This window comes from Dermacentor silvarum, chromosome 8 (genome assembly GCF_013339745.2).
Source record: "Dermacentor silvarum isolate Dsil-2018 chromosome 8, BIME_Dsil_1.4, whole genome shotgun sequence".
In the NCBI taxonomy this organism is placed as follows: Eukaryota; Metazoa; Arthropoda; class Arachnida; order Ixodida; family Ixodidae; genus Dermacentor; species Dermacentor silvarum.
In genome coordinates this window covers 73,319,338-73,338,261 of record NC_051161.1, presented here as the reverse complement: position 1 = coordinate 73,338,261, position 18,924 = coordinate 73,319,338, and the positions used below count along the sequence as shown (strand labels likewise).

Sequence of the window (18,924 nt, the reverse complement as noted above, 5' to 3'; positions counted from 1 at the left end):
CGCCGATTCTACATTGCGCCGGAACATGCGTGTACGTGCCGACGACTCAGCCACGCTACCGTAGCCACGCGTAGAAAATGGCAGTGAACCCTTCTTTCTCCTTCATGCTTCCTCTACCTTCTAGTCACGTGTTGACCTTGCACGCTGCGGCTACGGCGCAGAGGGAAGCAGCGGCGCTGTCCCAGGCCGGCCAACGCCCGCTTCCCGATAACGGAAAGGGGGCGTTCGCAGAGCTGACGCCAGGCCAGCTGTAGCGGCGGCGCCTGCACGGCGGCGGGCGCGCACGGTGACAGTCGAAAGTGAGGGAGGTACGAGGGAGGGCGAGGGGAGCCACCGAAGCGGCGGAGTTCGCTTCCCTGCCACCCTCCTCCCTCACATTCCACGGTCTCTGCGTGCGCCCTTCCCCGTGCTGTGCCGGCGCCGCCTGCTCCCTGAAGTTTCGTTTGCTGCCGTTATCGTGAAGCGAGCCAAGGCCGGCCTTGGCAGTTTCGTGGCCCTCGCTCGCTATGCACGCCGTGATATTTCACTACTCGCACTCAAGATTCTGGTTTCAGCCTCACTGGCTGTTCATTCGCACCACGTGCCCTTCTCCTCCACTTCGTCTCTCTTTCTTCCTCGAGCACTCTTTGGGGCGCCCGTTTGAGGGGAGCGTTCGCCGTCTCCGCTGACTTCTGTACTCCCAGGCAGCCACACTGTAACCAGTATTTCGTTTCCCGCAACTGCACTATAAGCGATACATGTATACATAGAGTGCTATGGGAAAATTAACGGGAGTCTGAAAAGACCACACTATATCCGGTCCTGCACTATAAGCGGTTACGTTATAAGTGGTCTATACTGTAAATAAATAAATAAATAAATAAATAAATAAATAAATAAATAAATAAATAAACTGACCAATCCCAGGTTTAATCCTGTGCCACAGCAGGATGCAGCAGCAGGCTTGCCTGCTTACCTGAACTTGAAGCGTTGAGTGTCGCTAGCAGGGAAGTGGTCAAGTGACTTGAGCACAATCTGTGCTGCCTTGTCATTGGCTAGCACATCCCAGAGGCCATCTGTGCCCATGACAAGTACGTCGCCATCCGTAAGCTCCTCCGCACAGACATTGAAGATGCGAACCTGCACAGATACATAGGTGTTGATTTACTGCGCTCATTTGATGCTAACATGAACACACTTTGTTCTTTTTCTCATAAACAGAAAGCATCCAAAGAAAGCATTTGTGAATATAATCAGTTTTACAACCCACCACTGACACTGCATTCCTCTAGCAGTGGGCTCCCGTGCGCTATCATCCAAGAACGGTAAAAAGAGCCGACACCGCACCCGCTATTGCAGTAGGCAGGTGAACAACAAAGATGATTCACGCACAAATATGAAATGTGCGGGCATTTTGTTAATGAAGTTATTATGATGATGCAGTTCATCTTACCCTACAAAAAATGGACTATAGAATGCCACCGGTGGACATTAACCCACGAACGCCACCGGTGGACACTAATATGTCCACCATCTCAAGTAGGACCTTCCAATGAACTTGCTGAGGAGTCATTGGTGGGCTAGCTTATTGGCCATTATTGTTCTAAAAGCAGTGCACTTATTCACACGTGGAAAACACAAAAGCAGACAAACATGAGTGCTTGTGTTTGATTCTGTGTTACTCCATGTGTAAACAAGTCCGCTGCCTTTAGAACAATTACCTTCCAATAATGCTGCCCCAATTTGGATTTTACTGTACGATCTCATTTGTTCATGACAATACATTTTTTTGCTTTGGTTGAACTGCATACTTTTAAATAAAGTTACTGCAGTGATCACCTTGTGTGTGTATTCCCACTCTGTGGCCAATTTTAAGAAGCCAGTTAATTGCTGGCAGTAAACACGCCTGATGTGGATCCACTATGGAGCAAATCAGCACGTTATATACTATGTATACCTCGGGCTCGGGAGTCAGGAATGGCTTGATGTCCACGTTGCTACTTTGAGCCTTGAGATCATGGTCTCCAAAGCCTCGTGTCACTCCAATGGTCGCCAGAACTCGGCTCTGCAAGGCACAGGGAGCAGAGTTCAATCCATCACTGCAACCTTTAAATAAAGGTTCCAGGCAACGCAAAGATAATCAATTCTGGCCTGGCCAAACCAAATGTGAACCATCAATGTGCAACAGAAAGATATGCGAAATGCAACCAAAGAGAACACTTGTTCCTACGTAATCCAAGAAAGTGCAACTAGAAGCAAAATAAAAGATCAAGCTGGCCAGTGGCTCCAAGTGACATATCTTTTAAGCTGACAAGCTTTCACTTATCCCCAACTACAGTGCTAAAAAAGCCTATTACTAGTACTGTCAAGAGCTGGGATAACGGAAAACTGTTCCAATCAGGAACAGTTTTATACCGCCCAAAGAAAGCTCTGTCTCCTCTTCAGACGACGATGATGAGTGAAGAGAACTAGTTTCGGAATTGCAATTTCTCGAATAAAGGTACCATTTCTTTTTCCGTTCATCTCGCATTACATTGATTTTTTTTTTTTTTTCGTGTGGCTGGAAAGTCTCCCCTCGCATTACAATCATGGTCGCATTACATTAGGGTAAATACGGTACTGCACACCCGTTATCAGCCAGCTGCAGTAAGCTTACGTGCCAGTCTGCATCTGCTTAGGGCTTTTTTTTTTCTCGGACGGTACCAGAGAGGCGTCATACGAGGCGGGGTCGGCTTGAAATTGCGTTGTATAATCGAGGTACTTTATACAATATTTCTATGGGGGTTTCTATGGGGACGTGTAATCGAGGTTCCACTGTATTTACAGCAGCCGCACGACACTCGGAAAGCTGACAAAGCACCTCGCAAAGGAAAGCAATCGAGTATACGAGATGACAACAAAGTTGTTCACGGACAGCCACCATCTTTGTGACACGCTGTACTGGTGGCCTCTAGTTTCCAATGTCTCTTGTAGACACACATCAGTCTCTTTTTCTAGCTTCGAGCAACCTGTCACAAAACTAGCTTTGGATTAATATGGCGGAAGCGAAATGTGGATGGCGGATGGATGAGGAGGGTCAATGTCATTCATTGCCTTCTTGCAATGGCAATGACACTGGCTCTGACGATAGGCTGTTGCAAACGGGGTTTTGGTTTCAAATCCGGCTGCACTGCCAAAGCAATTTTGGACAAATTCTCACGGAAAAAAAAAAAAAAGATTCACGTAGGAACTCCCCTGGAGTTGTCCAAGTATGTATAAGCATTGTGTCACTTGCTCATCTCCACGCAGCACGGTGTCATTATCAATATTATCCAACTTGATCCGACCAACATAAACACTTATCAAGCTTTAACAGTCGTTATCAACCTTATCAGACTACATCCGACCCTTATGAACCCTTATCGGTTGTTATCAAGCTGTGAAAGTGGATGTGCAGTGAAGCTGTTACAAAACCACCACAACTACTGAAGGGGGTATGCAATGCTTTATTGATGGTTCGGATGCTTGTTTTGAGCTTGTTCTTTATTGAGACATATGCTGTTCTGTGTGTTGTCTGGGCGATTTCAATGAATGTATGCAATGTTCGCTTCACTTTGCTGAGCGCTTGTAGCCTCAACCTTACGGGAGTATTAGCCATTGCATTCGTCTTACTAGATGGACGGACATGTTTCTTGTTGGGTAGGCATAGATGCGAGTCTGTTGCAGCCATAATTTTCTCTCTTGTCTGAAATCGCGCTCCTTTCAATGGCCTCTTGATTTTGGGGAAAAGCTAGAAGTCGCAGGGGGCCATGTCGGGAGAGTAAGGAGCCTGTTGAGCAACAGCAGTCTGGTTTCTCGCCAAAAAAGTCTGAATCAAGTGCGAGGAATGATGGATGCGCCAATTTCCCGTTGACCACAACTCCGGTCTCTTGCGCCGCACAGCATCACATAGGTGACGAAGGACATCCCTGTAGTACTCTTTGGTGATTGTTTGACCTTGTGGTCAAACAAACGTGGTGTACCACATCGCGGGAGTCAAAGAAAGCAGTCAGCATCACTTTGACGTTGCTGCGCACTTGGAGGGCCTTCTTTGGTCTTGGTGACGTGGAATGCTTCCACTGTGGCGACTGTGATTTAGTTTCCAGGTTTTAGCCGTACACCCAAGACTCGTCACCAGTGATCATGGTGTCATGAAGTCGTGTCACTGTTTGTGGAATCCAGCATGTCCCGTGAGACTTCAACACGAAGTTGCTTTTGCTCCACCGTGAGCAGCTTCGGCACGAATTTTGGCGCAACTCTCTTCATGGCCAAATCTTCAGTCATAATGGAATGTGCAGTGCTGATGCCCACCTCTTCTGCAATTTCTCGGATAGTCACACGACGGTCCCGCATCTCCCCAGCGTTCACTTCAGCAATGACCTGGTCATTTCGGCATGTTGATGGCCGACTGGAGCATGGCTCGCTCTTCACCGATGTGCGGCCGTCTTTAAACCCGTTGTACCACTCCTTAATCTGTGTGCTGCTCATAGCATCGTCACTGAAAGCCGTCTGAATCTTCCGAGTGGTTTCCACTTGGCTGTCACCCAGTTTCTGGCAAAATTTGATGCAGTAGCACTGCTCCAGTCGCTCCGTCATTTTCCTTGCAATAAAAAAACCGACGAGAACACTGCGCACTACCTCCCTCAAACGCTGCGTCCCAACGCCTGACGCTATCGGCAGGCGGGAAAAAATTTTCGCATGTGCACGAAGGTTCAAGGTCAGCTGATGCAAGCGCGCTTGTTTCATATCCATCAGGTGTTTGCAAAAAATAAAAAAAAAAGGTCAAATACTTTTCTATCAGACCTCGTATGCTTACACATTTAAAAGATAGGTGCGTGTTAGAATCCGGGTTAATACTGCAATAATTCATTGTGAGCTGCCATTCTCGCTTTAAAATCTTATTGAGGCAGACCAGAAATAGGCGTCTTCGACGGGAGATGTCGTGTGTTTGATGTATTCCCCATAATGTAGATGTCGCCAAAACAGACGCTGCTGCTATTGAAATCACCACAGCGGTCACCATACGGAACGGGAGCATGACAACCAGCCAAGTTCAATTTATCCGGCAAAGGCTAATTCCAGGTTCCAAATAACGAAAGTTTGGTCCCATATAAAGGTATGGGCTTATGCTAAAGTGAATCACTACAAATCTAGTAGTTTGTAGTGAATCTCCTAGAAGTGAGATATGTTTTCTGTTTTGAAAAAAATTTCCAGTCTAAGTTGAAGCGTGTGGAATCCCATCACACTTATTGTGGGCTACTATATGCCAGACAGTAGCTCATTCACCAAGCAGCAAACCTTAACATAAAAGTCAATTTGTGTTAGAGCATCAATACAGTACAGTTATATAACAAAGAGGGTAAAATCGCCAATTTGCTTCATTATATAGAAATTTCATTGTATTGAAATTTAATCTTTTGTGCAAATAAGTAGTCCCCGATGGATTTTTCTTACACCGGAAGGGGCCGTAAAATTTTCCAATTATCGGGCAATTGGAAAACACAAATTTGACAGAAAAAAAAATTTTTCATTTTGTTGAATTTGAGAGTCGGTGACCTCAAAGACCACAAAGGATGTTCGCATTATATATGTGCAAATACAGTGTTTGAACTATACAGATGCTCGGTGTGAGCCAGGAAAAGCTCACTGGTAGTACAGTTTTAATTTTTTCCCCATTTGTCTTTAGAAGCTTTAAATGCATATTTAGAAACATGTTAAGCTTTCATATAACTGGTTCCGCAGGTGAAGTCACGCGCACTGCAGGAAAGACCAGCTACGAGGGTGTGAACAACTTGAAAACTTGGTCGTGTGTGCAAAACTTACCCGCTTGCCCTCTCCATAAATAAGCGGAAACCGGAGGTCCTCAGGCGTCACTGTCCTGTAGGCCCTGCGCATTTGGTACGAAAAAGAGAGTGTGCTGACCACATTGTAAGAAGGTGCACAAAGTGAAAGATGGTGAACAAGACACTCATTTTCATTCGTGACCTACAAAATAATGAAGAAAAGAAAAAAAAAGCACATCCATGCACGAAATTTCCTTTAGTTTCCGACCAGCGTCTCTTCAACTATGTTTTTGTTTTGGACAATGGCAATGAAAAAAAGGAATGTTTGGAATGTACAGGAATGTTTGTCCTTTCGTTCACACAACAAGCACAGACAGGAACCACCATCCCGCTTCCATTATTGATGCGAATGAATTCTAGAAAGCCCTCATTAACGATTTATTGCAACCCTGCTAAAATGTGTTTCAATTTTTTTTTACATACCACCCACTCCTCTCTGTAATGCCTCGGCCCGGAGACAAAGCGAATAGGCAGGAACAGTCACAAAGTGAAAGTGCTGGGCTCTTCCCACATTTCCGGCAAGGAGGAAACTGCATTCGAGCAATTGTGAATCTGAATCATGATTCTTCCAGCTTGGGTTTGTATGCTGGACAGCCATCAAAACAACAATAACCCTGAGCAGAAGCCGAGTTGGGTGTAATAAATTCAAGCTTTGGCTTGAGGCGTTATTTACTTTAAAACAAAATGTACCGAATCAGTCAGAATGTTCATTCAAATCCCTTTGGTTCTTTGGTGACAAACTGGCACACGCTGTGCACTATCAATGCAATGCAAGTGAGGAAGCCAACTCACCAGCCTGTCATGAAGGCGTCCCGGCACAGCAGGCGTTTGCCCAGGTCAGATCGCACTGGGCGTCGCACAAACTCCAGGTGGGTGAACTCACTGCCCAGCAGCTCGGGGCACTGCATGCCCTGCAAAAATTGTGAAGGGGTTTATAACAGGCAGCACTGCTGTGCAGCATTGCACTGGGCAACAACAACTACCAAAATGACGAAAAGAACAAGAATTTGGTTCACAAAATACACTGGAAACCATGGAAGGTTTGTAACACCTTATGAAGGCCCTGCCTCCCCTTGGCAATTCAAGCCCATGCAGTTGCAGCACAGGATATGGAAAGTGATTCGCCCACACTGACACTCCACAACAACACTAAAACCTAATTCAAACATTAGCAGCATGTAGCAGTGAACAAACAAAGATACAAAAATAAATGCACTTATTTACAGTACACCTTAACGACGCAATTCAATATACAATATGCATATGTGTTAAAATGGTAATGTAAAAAAAAAATCTGCCGAGAGTAGTAGGAAACATTCCTTGTAAATGTACGTATGCAGATGCAGTCAATCGGCAAGCGGTGAACCATTCCGCAGCCGCCGTTTGGATCCAATCTAATCCACCAAGTTCGAGCAGTCATCTGCTTGCTACGAGGCCGGCTTCGCATGGCACCTCTGGTTGATTAGATTGGATCCAAATGGCGGCTGTGGAATGATTCGCTGCTTGTCAATTGGCTGCTCTCTCCCTCTCGTTCTCACAAATTTTGCACACTGCCATGTGACGTTGGAACAACTGAACAGAACGTGTTTCGAACAAACATCTCCAATCGCGCCCCTCTGCACAAACAAAACTGTGCACTCTCATGTCGCATGGAAGTGCACAAGGCTCAGCAGAAGAAAAAAGACAAAAATATTTGTCTTCACACTTCCTCAAAAGAATCTACGTAATGTCAACTAATTCTTTGTCAACACACATACTATACTCGCATGAATTAAAAGCAACATCATTTTGACCAGCTGACCAATTCAAAAAGCAATCCTTGTTTCAAATTGCTCAATAACAGCAAAATGCTGCGATGCATTAGTTAACAAAGTAATCAGAAAAGATTGCTCTGCAAGCTAACTTGTTTATGGGCACTACACAGTGCAAAATGTTTCTGCTCAGAATCTGACTAGCATGAATTTATGCCTGGCCTGCACTGGATAATAATGCTAGATACTGTATTTGGCTAACACATTTTGTTGGGCTAGTTGCTGTGACACTGCAAGTAGATGCAGCACAAATAGACGAGGACAGACACAAGAATAAGACCAGCTAGAATAGTCTGCATATCATCCATTCACACTGTATCTACAATGTCTTTTTTTCCCCTCTCAAAAAGCAGAGAGCTCAACCAGCAGACACCAATGCCTTGCAGAAAAGCCATCTTATTGTAGTCCCCAAAGGAGGCAAGGGGGAAAAGGGCACAGAAGCGCATGTCGTGGGAGTGGGTGCATGGCAGCACAAGTAAAACAGCGAAACGAACAGGCAAGAGCATGGTAAAGCAGTTTTACGGCCCAGTGCAGAACTGCGATGCATGCCCCTGCATCCTCGAAAGTGCAAACACATCTGCCCCAAAGCGCTCGCAGCTGGCACACTGAGAAGCACACCGCAGTCCTGTTAGTGCCTTTTAGAGTAGCTTGATGGGAGAGCTGCAATCGTCATGAGCGTCCATGCGAACTTTGACACATCTTCTGTCATAACATGTATCAGGCAGAATGCAGTTCTCACTCCTATACCTGAAGGTCAGAATGGCAGTAACTGTTAGGAGAATAAATTTTCCAGTCCAGTCGAACAACAGGGAGAGGGGGAGTCAATAGATAGACTGCCTTGACTGCTGTGATCCTGTGTTCACAAGCAGAGTTACTTAGACGCTATCTTCTCTTCTGCCGAGTGTATCAAGATGAAATTAAGACATCTTATGCTAGGTCAGCCGCCAAAACAATGTCCAATCTCTTGTCACTCTGTTAAGCGGATTTTGTGACAAGCGTGCGCACCAAAGTGAAGCAGACAGAGAGCTCTCAGAGTGTGTTTTTGGTTTCAACAGTGCATTACACTAAGACATTTAGTGTCCTTGAATTCTACCCAATGTACTAACAATACTGCTTTATTTATACTATAAAGAAAGGCCACATTAGCAACAAAGTACAATGTAATTCTACATGTAGAAATAATGACTTAGTTTTGTATGACCGTCGCCACTGCATATCAGCTTTTTATTTAGAACAATTGAGCACTTGCACATCTGTTTCTTTTGCCATGCATCAGCACATAACTATCTTTCCTGCAGATCAAATGCCACCCAAAGCCAAGAGTCCATCAATCCTCAGAGCATCAGTCTTTTCTTTTTTTATAAAGCAGCAATCTACTCTTGACTGATATTTTATGCACTGCAACAATACGTCATGCACTGTGGCAACACAGGTAACTCACCAAATGCTTGATCCTTGACCTCTCTGTCTCAGGTGTGAAATCACAAGACATGGGGATCACCTGCTTCTCCCCGACAGATGACAGCCCTGCATGCACACTAATCACGCATGTGTCAGGACGTCACGGCACCAGATGCTTTACCGCTGAGTTATTGCCGACAGCTGGGTGAAACGGTTATTGGAACCGCCAGCCATAATAACAGCAATAAAAGCACAGAACAAAGAACTGCTTATGCCATATGTAGTTAATGTTCTTTGTACCAGCCCTTTAGTGCCATTAATATAGAGTTATAGCCTGTACTAGAGATGCAAAATTTCTGAAAGCTTTGAATGGCCTTTCAGGAAAAATTGAAAATGAACTAGGTTTCACACTGTCCACTACAAATGTAAGTAGCAATGTGGTTCTGTAAGCTATGCAGGTAAAGAATCTGAACAGACTGTCAGTACATTTTATTCGCTTGTCTGGAAATGCAAGACTAAACGGATACACCACAGTGAATATGATACCAAAACAAATTTTCTACAAACACAGTGTAAATGTTTCGAAACACGTTAACAAACAAAGCATGCAAAGCAAACCATGCAGATTAACTGTACCATTTTGGTTTCACCCTTTGGTCCCCTTTCTGCACATTTTTTTTTCTTTTTTTTTATTTTACGTTGTTTTTGGGGGCTGGAAATCTTGGCTAATTGTTTAGGAGCTCAAGGACAAAATCTTTTTTTTTTTTTTTCAACTATTTGCATCTATAACCTGTTCACATAGGTATTACCAGCTACGGAAAAACCAGGTTACCAGTGACATAGGCTTGAGCAGCTGTGTTGATGATGTCACCTTGTGAAGCCAAGTTTAACTAGAGAGGACACAAAGCTTCTATTGCAGTGACCAACCACATAGTTGGAATCTCGTTGACACGATTCTGCGTAATACATTTTTTGGGATAATACGTTTTTTGTTCTTTTCCCGGCCAATTTCTTACACGAGCTATGTATTTCGGATGATACGATTTTTGGATGATACGTTTTATTTTCCAGTTCCCGTGAAGATCGTATCAACGAGATTTCACTGTTCTAAACTGCTGGTGTAAAGCATTAGTAGCAACACAGTCATAAACATGCAGCCCTTTCTTTTTTAAAAAATTTCCTTTGATAGAGACCCTTATGTAGTACAATTATGTTTCTAAGGCATTAAGGTTGGGCAAAGTGTCCCAAATTATTGCTACGAGTGCTGCTACTGCCATTTACATTTCCCATAACCAGTATTCCATAAAAGGTCCTGTATTCTGCACGAACAGCAAGAATCCCCCCCCCCCCTCCAAAAGAATGCTTTTTTGATGGAACTATCCTAAACCTAAAGTATCCATACAAGGGCACCAAACAAAAAAGCTCGATTTAGCAAGCTTGTGGAACAATATGTTCATTTAACATCTTAAATATGTTACACGCATACATTAACTGTTCAGCAATTTTTGAGGATACATAACAATGAGTAGGGAGAGAGTCATGAAATACTGTTTTATGTGGCATGTTTATGTGGCATGTTTAACGCTTAGCTTAATGTCTTGTCATCTTTAAGCGACTACATTTAATGATTTTCAACTTTCACAGTGCAGCAAACTAAGAAGCACCACTTTCAAACTCTGGCTGTACCGTGAAAATTGCACAGTTTCTCCGGAAGGTCATTGCCCTTTTGGAATCAACCTTTCCGATGAAGTCAGTTTATCCCTCAAAATCATGCTTCAAGTTTGCATTGCTTCAGCTTATCTTTCACCTTGTTTTGGGGTACACAAAACGTCTCGTAATTGTGTAACAGGAAAAATGAATTCTTTTAATGGGTTCATCGAGGCATATCAATTGTCCCAGAGTAGCCTTTACAGGAAAGCACATTTCCATATACGTTTGCAAAGCATCATCTGAAGATCGCCATACATGACTGACACACATAGACTGAATGCCCTACATAAAAATTGCCTGAATCATAGCCTGTTCCACTATAGCTTTCGTTACAATGATGTGCAAGGCTTGATACTAAAGATGAACCCTATTACTTGTAACCCTTTATGAATGAGTGTTGCCTACTGAACTATGCATTTTTCTTTTTTTGGAAGGCGGGGGGGGGGGGGGGGGGCTATGTTTTTCAGCTACAAAATTATTAAAGCCTAACTTCACATGTGAATCAGCACTTGTCCGCATTTTCTCATTGTATGGTGGCTTGTCTCTTCTCTGCTCTTTCTGGTGCTTGCAATAAATGTTTGAGAAATCTTTATGTTGTTAATGAGACCTTGGCATGTCACCTCCACTGTAGTGGAACTTTAATGACAGTCAGGAACAACCGCCATCACGTGCTATTTTTTAAGAAAATGCTTGGCAAACGATGCACAATAGGGAAGTGTTGGCTGGTACTTTTTCTTCAGTTTTTAATTCAAGAGCCACACAGACATGCAGTTTGTACTATGACAGGAAAACTACCATGCTCATGATAACACTACACACAGTCGAATGTCATTATATTCTGTATTCCTTTAAGCATACATTCATTACATGCTGACATTGGAAAGAGACGTTTCAGGTTTACTTCGTTACATCAGTGTTATATCAATGTTCGAGTTTAATTTTTAAGGACAGTGTACAGAGTACAAAACACCACAAAAGTTACTGGCAGATTTTCCATAGCGACTGCACTGCCCGAGCATTGTGTACACATGCGATGAAAGAAGCAATGCTTGCAATAGATGGCATAGGTGCTGTTGCAAGGGTCATTGCAAAGCATCTTTTTTTTTTTTTTCTCAGGCTATTTTCCACAAGGCTTCAGTAGTTACACGAGAAAAAAAGAAAAAAAAGGAGGGACATCAAGCAAATGCATGAATCTGCGTGGTGCAGGTACAGACAACAGTGGCTCGGTTATTCGATTTTGCTATGAGCATGCCTAATGATGAGACATGCCATTGTCAATCGCTCTCATCAATTTCTTGCACTAGCAATAATGTGCTAGTAATAAACAAGTGCATTTCAAACTTTGTGGCCATCTAGCAAACGCCACTTTGCAATGGTTGTTCTGGCCAAACAAACAACACAACAGGCGGCAATTGCTTTACAGCTGGACGGAGTACAGCCTGCCAAGTGCTGTTCTAGAAAAGAGAATAGAAGTGCGTTTTGCCCCTGCACCTTTTCTACAACAGCAACAATTCGTGCATTTAATTGTAACTGACTTAAGGAACACAGTTTTTGTTGGAACTATAGATCTTTCCATTGGGAAAATAAGATACCCCTCTCTGAACTGTTGTGCACAGATGCAAAGTGCATGTGCTGCCTTTGTTCAAAGTGCTCTCTAAGCAGTTGCTCAAACAGCAGAGAGAGCGTGATGGTGATACCAAGGGAGTTCTCAATGGAAATGTATATATTGTTACGCAAAAGCTACGGAAGGACAGAAGAGGAGAACGAAGTGCGCTTGTCTTTGGAGCGGCTCGGTGTCGGCGCGGCAACCCTTTGCCCCTTTTCATCGATTCATCCTTTAAATAAACGCACCCCATCGTAACAGTTTTGGTGGAGTCGTCGTGCATAGCACGGAGTACGTGGTGTCTCAAATTCTTAGGGACCACTAAGAGGAGGCGGGCACCCTCAGCCGCGTAGTTCTTCTTGTAGAGCAGGTCATCTTTGATGACGAAGCCATTGTTACCTGTTGGCTGAGCAGCTGAGGCAAAGAGGCCATCCAGGCTGCGGTCGTTACGCTGCTCTTCCCGGAAGGTGGCCAGATCGGAAAAAAAAATGTCGTCGATGGCGGCCAGAAACTCATCGAAATTGTCGGCGTCACATTCACTTGTCGGTAGAGGGAGCCTCGAAAGACAGTCGGCATCCGCATGATGCCGGCCACTCTTGAAACGGACTGCAAAGTCAAATTCCTGCAAGCGTAGCGCCCATCGAGCAAGGCGGCCAGACGGGTCGCGGAGACCAACCAACCAACATAGTGAATGGTGATCAGTAACGATCGTAAAGTGGCGCCCGTAGAGATATGGCCGGAACTTCTGGACTGCAAAGACGACAGCGAGGCACTCTTGCTCAGTGATTCTGTTCGGCCTTGCTCAACAACGGCTGGCGTATGCAATGGCATGCTCGGCGTCACCAAAACGCTGGGCGAGGACGGCGCCGAGGTCGATTCCACTCGCGTCGGTGTGCAATTCTGTTGAGGCAGAGGGGTCAAAATGGCGAAGGATTGGTCCGGAAGAGAGCAGGAACTTCAGTTGACGAAACGAGGAATTGCAATCTGCTGTCCAGGTGAAAGGGTTATCCTTGCGCAGCAATGAAGTCAGAGGGTAGGCAGTATCGGCAAAGTTGGGCACAAAACGTCGAAAGTACGAGCAAAGACCCAAGAAGCTCCTCAGCTCGCATTGTGACTGCGGTTGTTTAAAGCCAGTAACTGCAGCGACCTTCTGTGGGTCTGGTCGCACCCCCTGCTTGTCCACTAGCTGTCCAAGTACTAGCGCCTCTCGTTGGCCAAAGTGACATTTCTTTGAGTTGAGGGTAAGGGCAGCTTGTTCAAGGCACGTCAGAACAACGTCCAGTCGATGGTTGTGCTCTGCAAAGGTGCGGCCAAAAATGACGACGTCGTCAAGATAACATAAACAAATCTCCCATTTCAGGCCGCGCAGTACCGTGTCCATAAACCGTTCAAATGTTGCAGGCGCGTTGCACAAACTAAACGGCATGACGTTGAATTCAAACAAGCCGTCTGGCATCACAAAAGCGGCTTTCTCTTTGTCAGTTGAATACATGGGTACCTGCCAGTAGCCCGATCTGAGGTCTACAGATGAAAAGTAGGATGCGGAATGAAGACAGTTGATAACGTCATCGATCCAGGGAAGTGGATACACATCCTTTTTCGTCACAGAATTGAGACGCCGGTAGTCGAAACAAAACCTCCAGGACCAATCTTACTTTTTCACAAGGATGACCGGCGCAGCCCAAGGGCTAGAGGAATCTTGTATGACGCCCTTGGATAGCATGTCGTCGACCTGTTGAGCGATGATCTTGCGCTCTGACGCGGACACGCGGTAAGGCTTCTGCCTTATGGGATGCGCGGGCCCCGTGTCGATCCTGTGGCGAGCCCGCGTAGTTGGAACGTCAACTTTGTTAGCGTTCTGCGCGAAATAAAACAATGACGCATGCTTTCGAAGGACGCTGACCAGGGCTTGATGCTTCTCTGACGACAATGACTTGTTGATCATCTTTAGAAACGGCAACGAGTCTTCAGCACCGTGCTCTTGGGATTCATGGGACGTGACATCAGTTAAAGCGCCTATGCTGAGACTGGTATCCACTTCAGAAGAGGCAAGTCGGATACCGGTGGGTAGCACAACAGACTGGGAGGCTAAATTTGACACCCATAGTGTAGTTGTTCCGCAGGCCACAGAGAGGACGCATCGAGGTACGAGCACACTTTTCTTCACAACCATCGAAGGCACAGGCTCAACAATTACATCAAATGTATCGGCGTCGACACCGCAAGCAGCAACTCATACTCTGGATAAGGAACGTGCCGGTAAGACAGTATCTTCAATGACGGCGAGAGTGCGTGAACATGTAGCAGGTTGGTCAGCAAGAGGAAAGAGGAAAAGCTCGCCGGTACCGCAGTCAACAGTGGCATCGCACTGTTGTAGGAAATCGAGGCCAAGAATTACGTCGTGAGTGGATTTAGCAAGCACTGCGAATTCGGCTTGATACACGTTATCGGAGAAGTAAACGTTTGCGGTGCACACACCAATAGGTCGGAGCAACTCGCCACTCACTGCACGAAATGTATTAGAGGTGTCCCAGCGAAACATCACTTTACGGCCTAGTCGGGTTTTGAAATGTTGGCTGATAACAGAGACACTCGCTCCTGTGTCCACTAAGGCCAAAGTAGTAACATTGTCCACTAAAACACGAATCTTATTATGACACATGGCGACTGGCAGAGGCATAGGGGCATGTAGCTGAAGATGACTAGCGACCGCACCTCCATTGGTCGCGCCGCCTAGTTTCCCGGCGGCGGTGACGTGAGACGCCGTCGCGGAGATGGAGACCTGCACTGGCGTGAAGGCGGCGGCGCCAAGCTCCGCACAGAAGCTGGTGAGTCGCTACGGTAATTCGCCTGGTAGAGCGTCCTGCTATCAGAATCAGAGGACCAACGTGTCTCATCACCTTGTCGGTTGCCCCGCCGATAAAAAGTATGCGGTCGTTCATAGGACGGTGGTGACGTGCGACGGCGGTGAGGACAAAATCGGGCGACGTGACCGCGAATGCCGCATTGGAAGCAGATGGGGCGTTCACGGGACGCACTGAAATTGTCAGTAGGAGGATAACTGGCACGGCCGTCCCACTCTTGAGGAACTGCAGGCGGTCTGCGTGAGTAACCGTTGTGAAACTGGTAACTGGGATGCGCATTCGTAGTATGGTTTGACACTCCTGGACGAGGTGCGAAGTTGTAGGCATCTACGGAGGCGGCGGTAATGGACGTCTCACCAAAGTCGCCGGAAGAGAAAGGCTCTCGAACCCGAGGAGTCGAGAGGGAAACCGCTTGGCGTCGGTCAAGCTCTTCGCGCACCACTTGCCGAATCATTGGGGCGAGGTCGGATGGAGCTGGGACCACGTCAACACTGGCGACGTTAGTCACGTTGGCCAGGCGACCGAACTTCAGTGTGATACGCCAAGCTTTGAGCGCTTCAAATGTGCGGCAGTGCAGAACGACGTCCGTTACGGATTCCAGACGGTCTTTACCTATGAGGAACTGGTACACGTCCTCAGCGATCCCTTTCAGCAGATGGCCAACTTTATCCTCTTCTGACATCTGAGGGTCCAGGGCCTTGCACAACTTAAGCACTTCCTCGATGTACGTAGTGCAAGTTTCGCCGGGGACTTGAGCTCGCTGAATTAGCGTTTTCTCTGCACGCTTCTTTTTAGCTGTCGGATCTCCGAAACACTTCTTAATTTCGTCTACGAACTTCTCCCAAGTTGTCAAGCTTTCTTCATGGTTTGCATAACATGGAATGTTACGCAAAAGCTACGGAAGGACAGACGAGGAGAACAAAGTGCGCTTGTCTTTGGAGCGGCTCGGTGTCGGCGCGGCAACCCTTTGCCCCTTTTCATCGATTCATCTTTAAATAAACGCACCCCATCGTAACAATATAAACAATACTGAAGAAAGCAACACAATGGCTCTTGCATCCACTTGAACAATTTGGTGTTTTTCATGCAGGTTACAACTGTACAATCTGCCAACAGAGAGCAATCGAATGTATCATCTCAGCGACATGCAAGCACGTTCCTATAGCAGCAAGATAACAGGCTCGTTTTGTAATCTGCAGTCCCAAGCACAATAGTAAGTGGGTTAAATGTTTTCCTATAAATGGTGAGCCCGTGATGTCACAAACGCCGCCTGGCAAACGATCTACAGCCACCACTGTACTGCTGAAGATAAGTCGTAGAGATGGGCAGACCAGATTATTACAATTTTTCAAGTGCCAACCGTCTATATAGACGATGCAGGCCACCTATAGGAGCGTGCTCTTGTGAAGCAAGACTAGATGTATGTTGGGAAAGATTGTGCAGTACTCATAAAACTAATAAATTAACCATGGGGTTTAACACACAGAAACATGGGTTACGAGAGATTACATAGCGGAGAAGCTCTTTAACATGCACGCATTGCAAGGTTTGCGGCTGATTTTGCATTCCGGCCACATAAGAATGTGGCTGCTGCAGCTTGGAATTGAACCCACAACTTTGTGCTTGGCAGGAGAATGCCATTGCCACTGTGGTACATGACTGATCATTCCTAAATCATAACTGATAGAACAGGCTTGATTTATTTTCTCCAAGTGAGCCACAATCATGGCACAACATGCAGTTCCAAGTTTGAAATCTTTACAAGCGAGCAAAACATGACCTGATACCAGCTGGTAGTTTGATACTTTCCCAGCTTAACTGGTCACTTTTCAAATGAGATGTAATAATTACTTTTGGCATATATGAAAGCCTTGAATAATAAATGTCCTAAATTATCAGCCCCTACACTCGGCTTAGATACTGCAATTAGTGCCATAGCAGATATTCTCAAATCAGGCCAATGCGTAAAAACATTTGTGCCAGAGAAGCTATCTGGCTAAATATATCTGTCCTCACAAATGTGCATTAGAGAGATACACTAATGGTAAACAACTAAGAGCGAATTGAACTCTCATGTGACCTAGCATGCGACCATTGCCGAAAAGCAGCTATGAATAAAGTGCGCCCCATGCCTGTGAAATGTGCTGATGGAGCTAAAACACTGAGAAACGAGCCAGATCTGAACGTATGCGCGGCAGTACAATGCTTCCCATTAGGTAGTATTGCAACATATGTTTCATCATCTGCATCAGGGAGGCACCGGGACAGATAATTAACGACACAAATATTACCTTTATGGTACGGACATTGAAGCGGCGCGGCATTTTTAAAAGAAACAGAGGTACAGCGATTGAACCAAAGCAGCAGGTCCCGGAGAAACAAGCTAGTAGTTTTCCTCTACCGTACCTACTGTCACCGGCGTTGGCCAGGTACAGCTTCCCAAGGATGAATAGCGCCACTAGCACGGTGCAGCCGCCGGTCATCTTGTAGTGCTTCTTGTCACGCGCGATCTGCTGGTCCATGTCCCAGAAGGCCGTCTCGAGGGCGCCGATCACGAGACTATCGGCGGTGATCTTGCGGTCGCCGAAGGGTAGGAAGCCGCCTTCGGGCGCGGCCTGGGCCCCGCCGTCTGGTACCAGCAATTCCATCACGCTCATCAGCTTGTCCTGCGCGCACCCCCCGCCACCAGTGAAAAACGTGTGCTGCGGCTCGGAGAGGCGCGCTCACCTGCAGCACCCGCTGAAGCACGTTTGACGCGGCCACGGCCACCCCGGAACCCGCGTGGCCGTCGAAGAGCGCGAAGTAGACCCACGGCAGCTCCGCGCCGTCGCCGTGCGCCCCGCGCCGCACGGCACCACGGTACACGGCCGCCTGGTCCTCGTTCCGCAGGCTCTTGCCCGCGTTGATGGCCCTGCATCACCGGCGGCACACCGACCGCCCACCGCCAGAATGAATGGGATGCACTCGTCAAACCCCCCGCGCACCGAACCCCTGCCCCAACCCCACAGCCCGCGCCGCTCACTCTGCATAGCCAGCGTTCCACGGAATCTTGCTCACGTCCCGCGGCACGATGATAGGCCGGATGACATGGTCGGCCGACACTTGCACTTCGTCGTCGGTGGTCAGCTGAAGGAAGCTAGGCCTCGTGTACTTGAACTTGAGTGGCAGCTTGTCACCATCGCCCGGCGCTTCGCCGTCTCTTACCGCCGGCAAGGCATCGAGGCCGCCCACTACGCTGTAGAGGGCATTCTTGACCCGGTTGAACATGCTGGTCGACGACCGGGCCTTCGACGGCGCTTACTGCATCGCGAAAAACTGATCGCGGGGTTTTGTTCTAAAGCATGCTGCCAAGACAGCCAAGACCCGCTGCCATGCTTGCGAGCTGGCGTGTGCGGAAGTGACGCCAACCAAATTTCCACGTGATGTAAACACAGGACCTTTCTCTGCGCTTGATCAGCGGTTTGACAAGCGAGGAAAGCTTAGCTCACGGCGAGGCGATACCGGCTTGGCAGGCAGCAAGCGTAAACCGAGGAAAATTTGGTTTACGATCAATATGTAGCGGTAGCGTATACGGCTTCTCTTGAATGATCATCACTAGCCAAACCAGTGCAAGACGGGAAAAAAAGATGTTACCATAGATTCCACAGATGTTATGCAACGACACCAGCCACTTTCTTGCGCTACTGGTCAGTGAA

At 46.6% G+C, this 18,924-nt stretch overlaps 1 protein-coding gene across 1 annotated transcript in view; it reads right to left on the bottom strand.

Moving 5' to 3' along the window:
• Positions 1–18,924, bottom strand: part of LOC119461451 (protein phosphatase 1H-like) — a 25,986-nt gene extending 7,062 nt beyond the window's left edge. The window contains 9 exon segments of the mRNA XM_037722768.2: positions 956–1,119; positions 1,937–2,044; positions 5,821–5,884; positions 6,633–6,751; positions 9,093–9,155; positions 9,157–9,178; positions 17,636–17,895; positions 17,957–18,140; positions 18,252–18,924. Coding sequence (XP_037578696.1) covers positions 956–1,119; positions 1,937–2,044; positions 5,821–5,884; positions 6,633–6,751; positions 9,093–9,155; positions 9,157–9,178; positions 17,636–17,895; positions 17,957–18,140; positions 18,252–18,496 — 1,229 coding nt within the window. The 5' untranslated portion in view covers positions 18,497–18,924.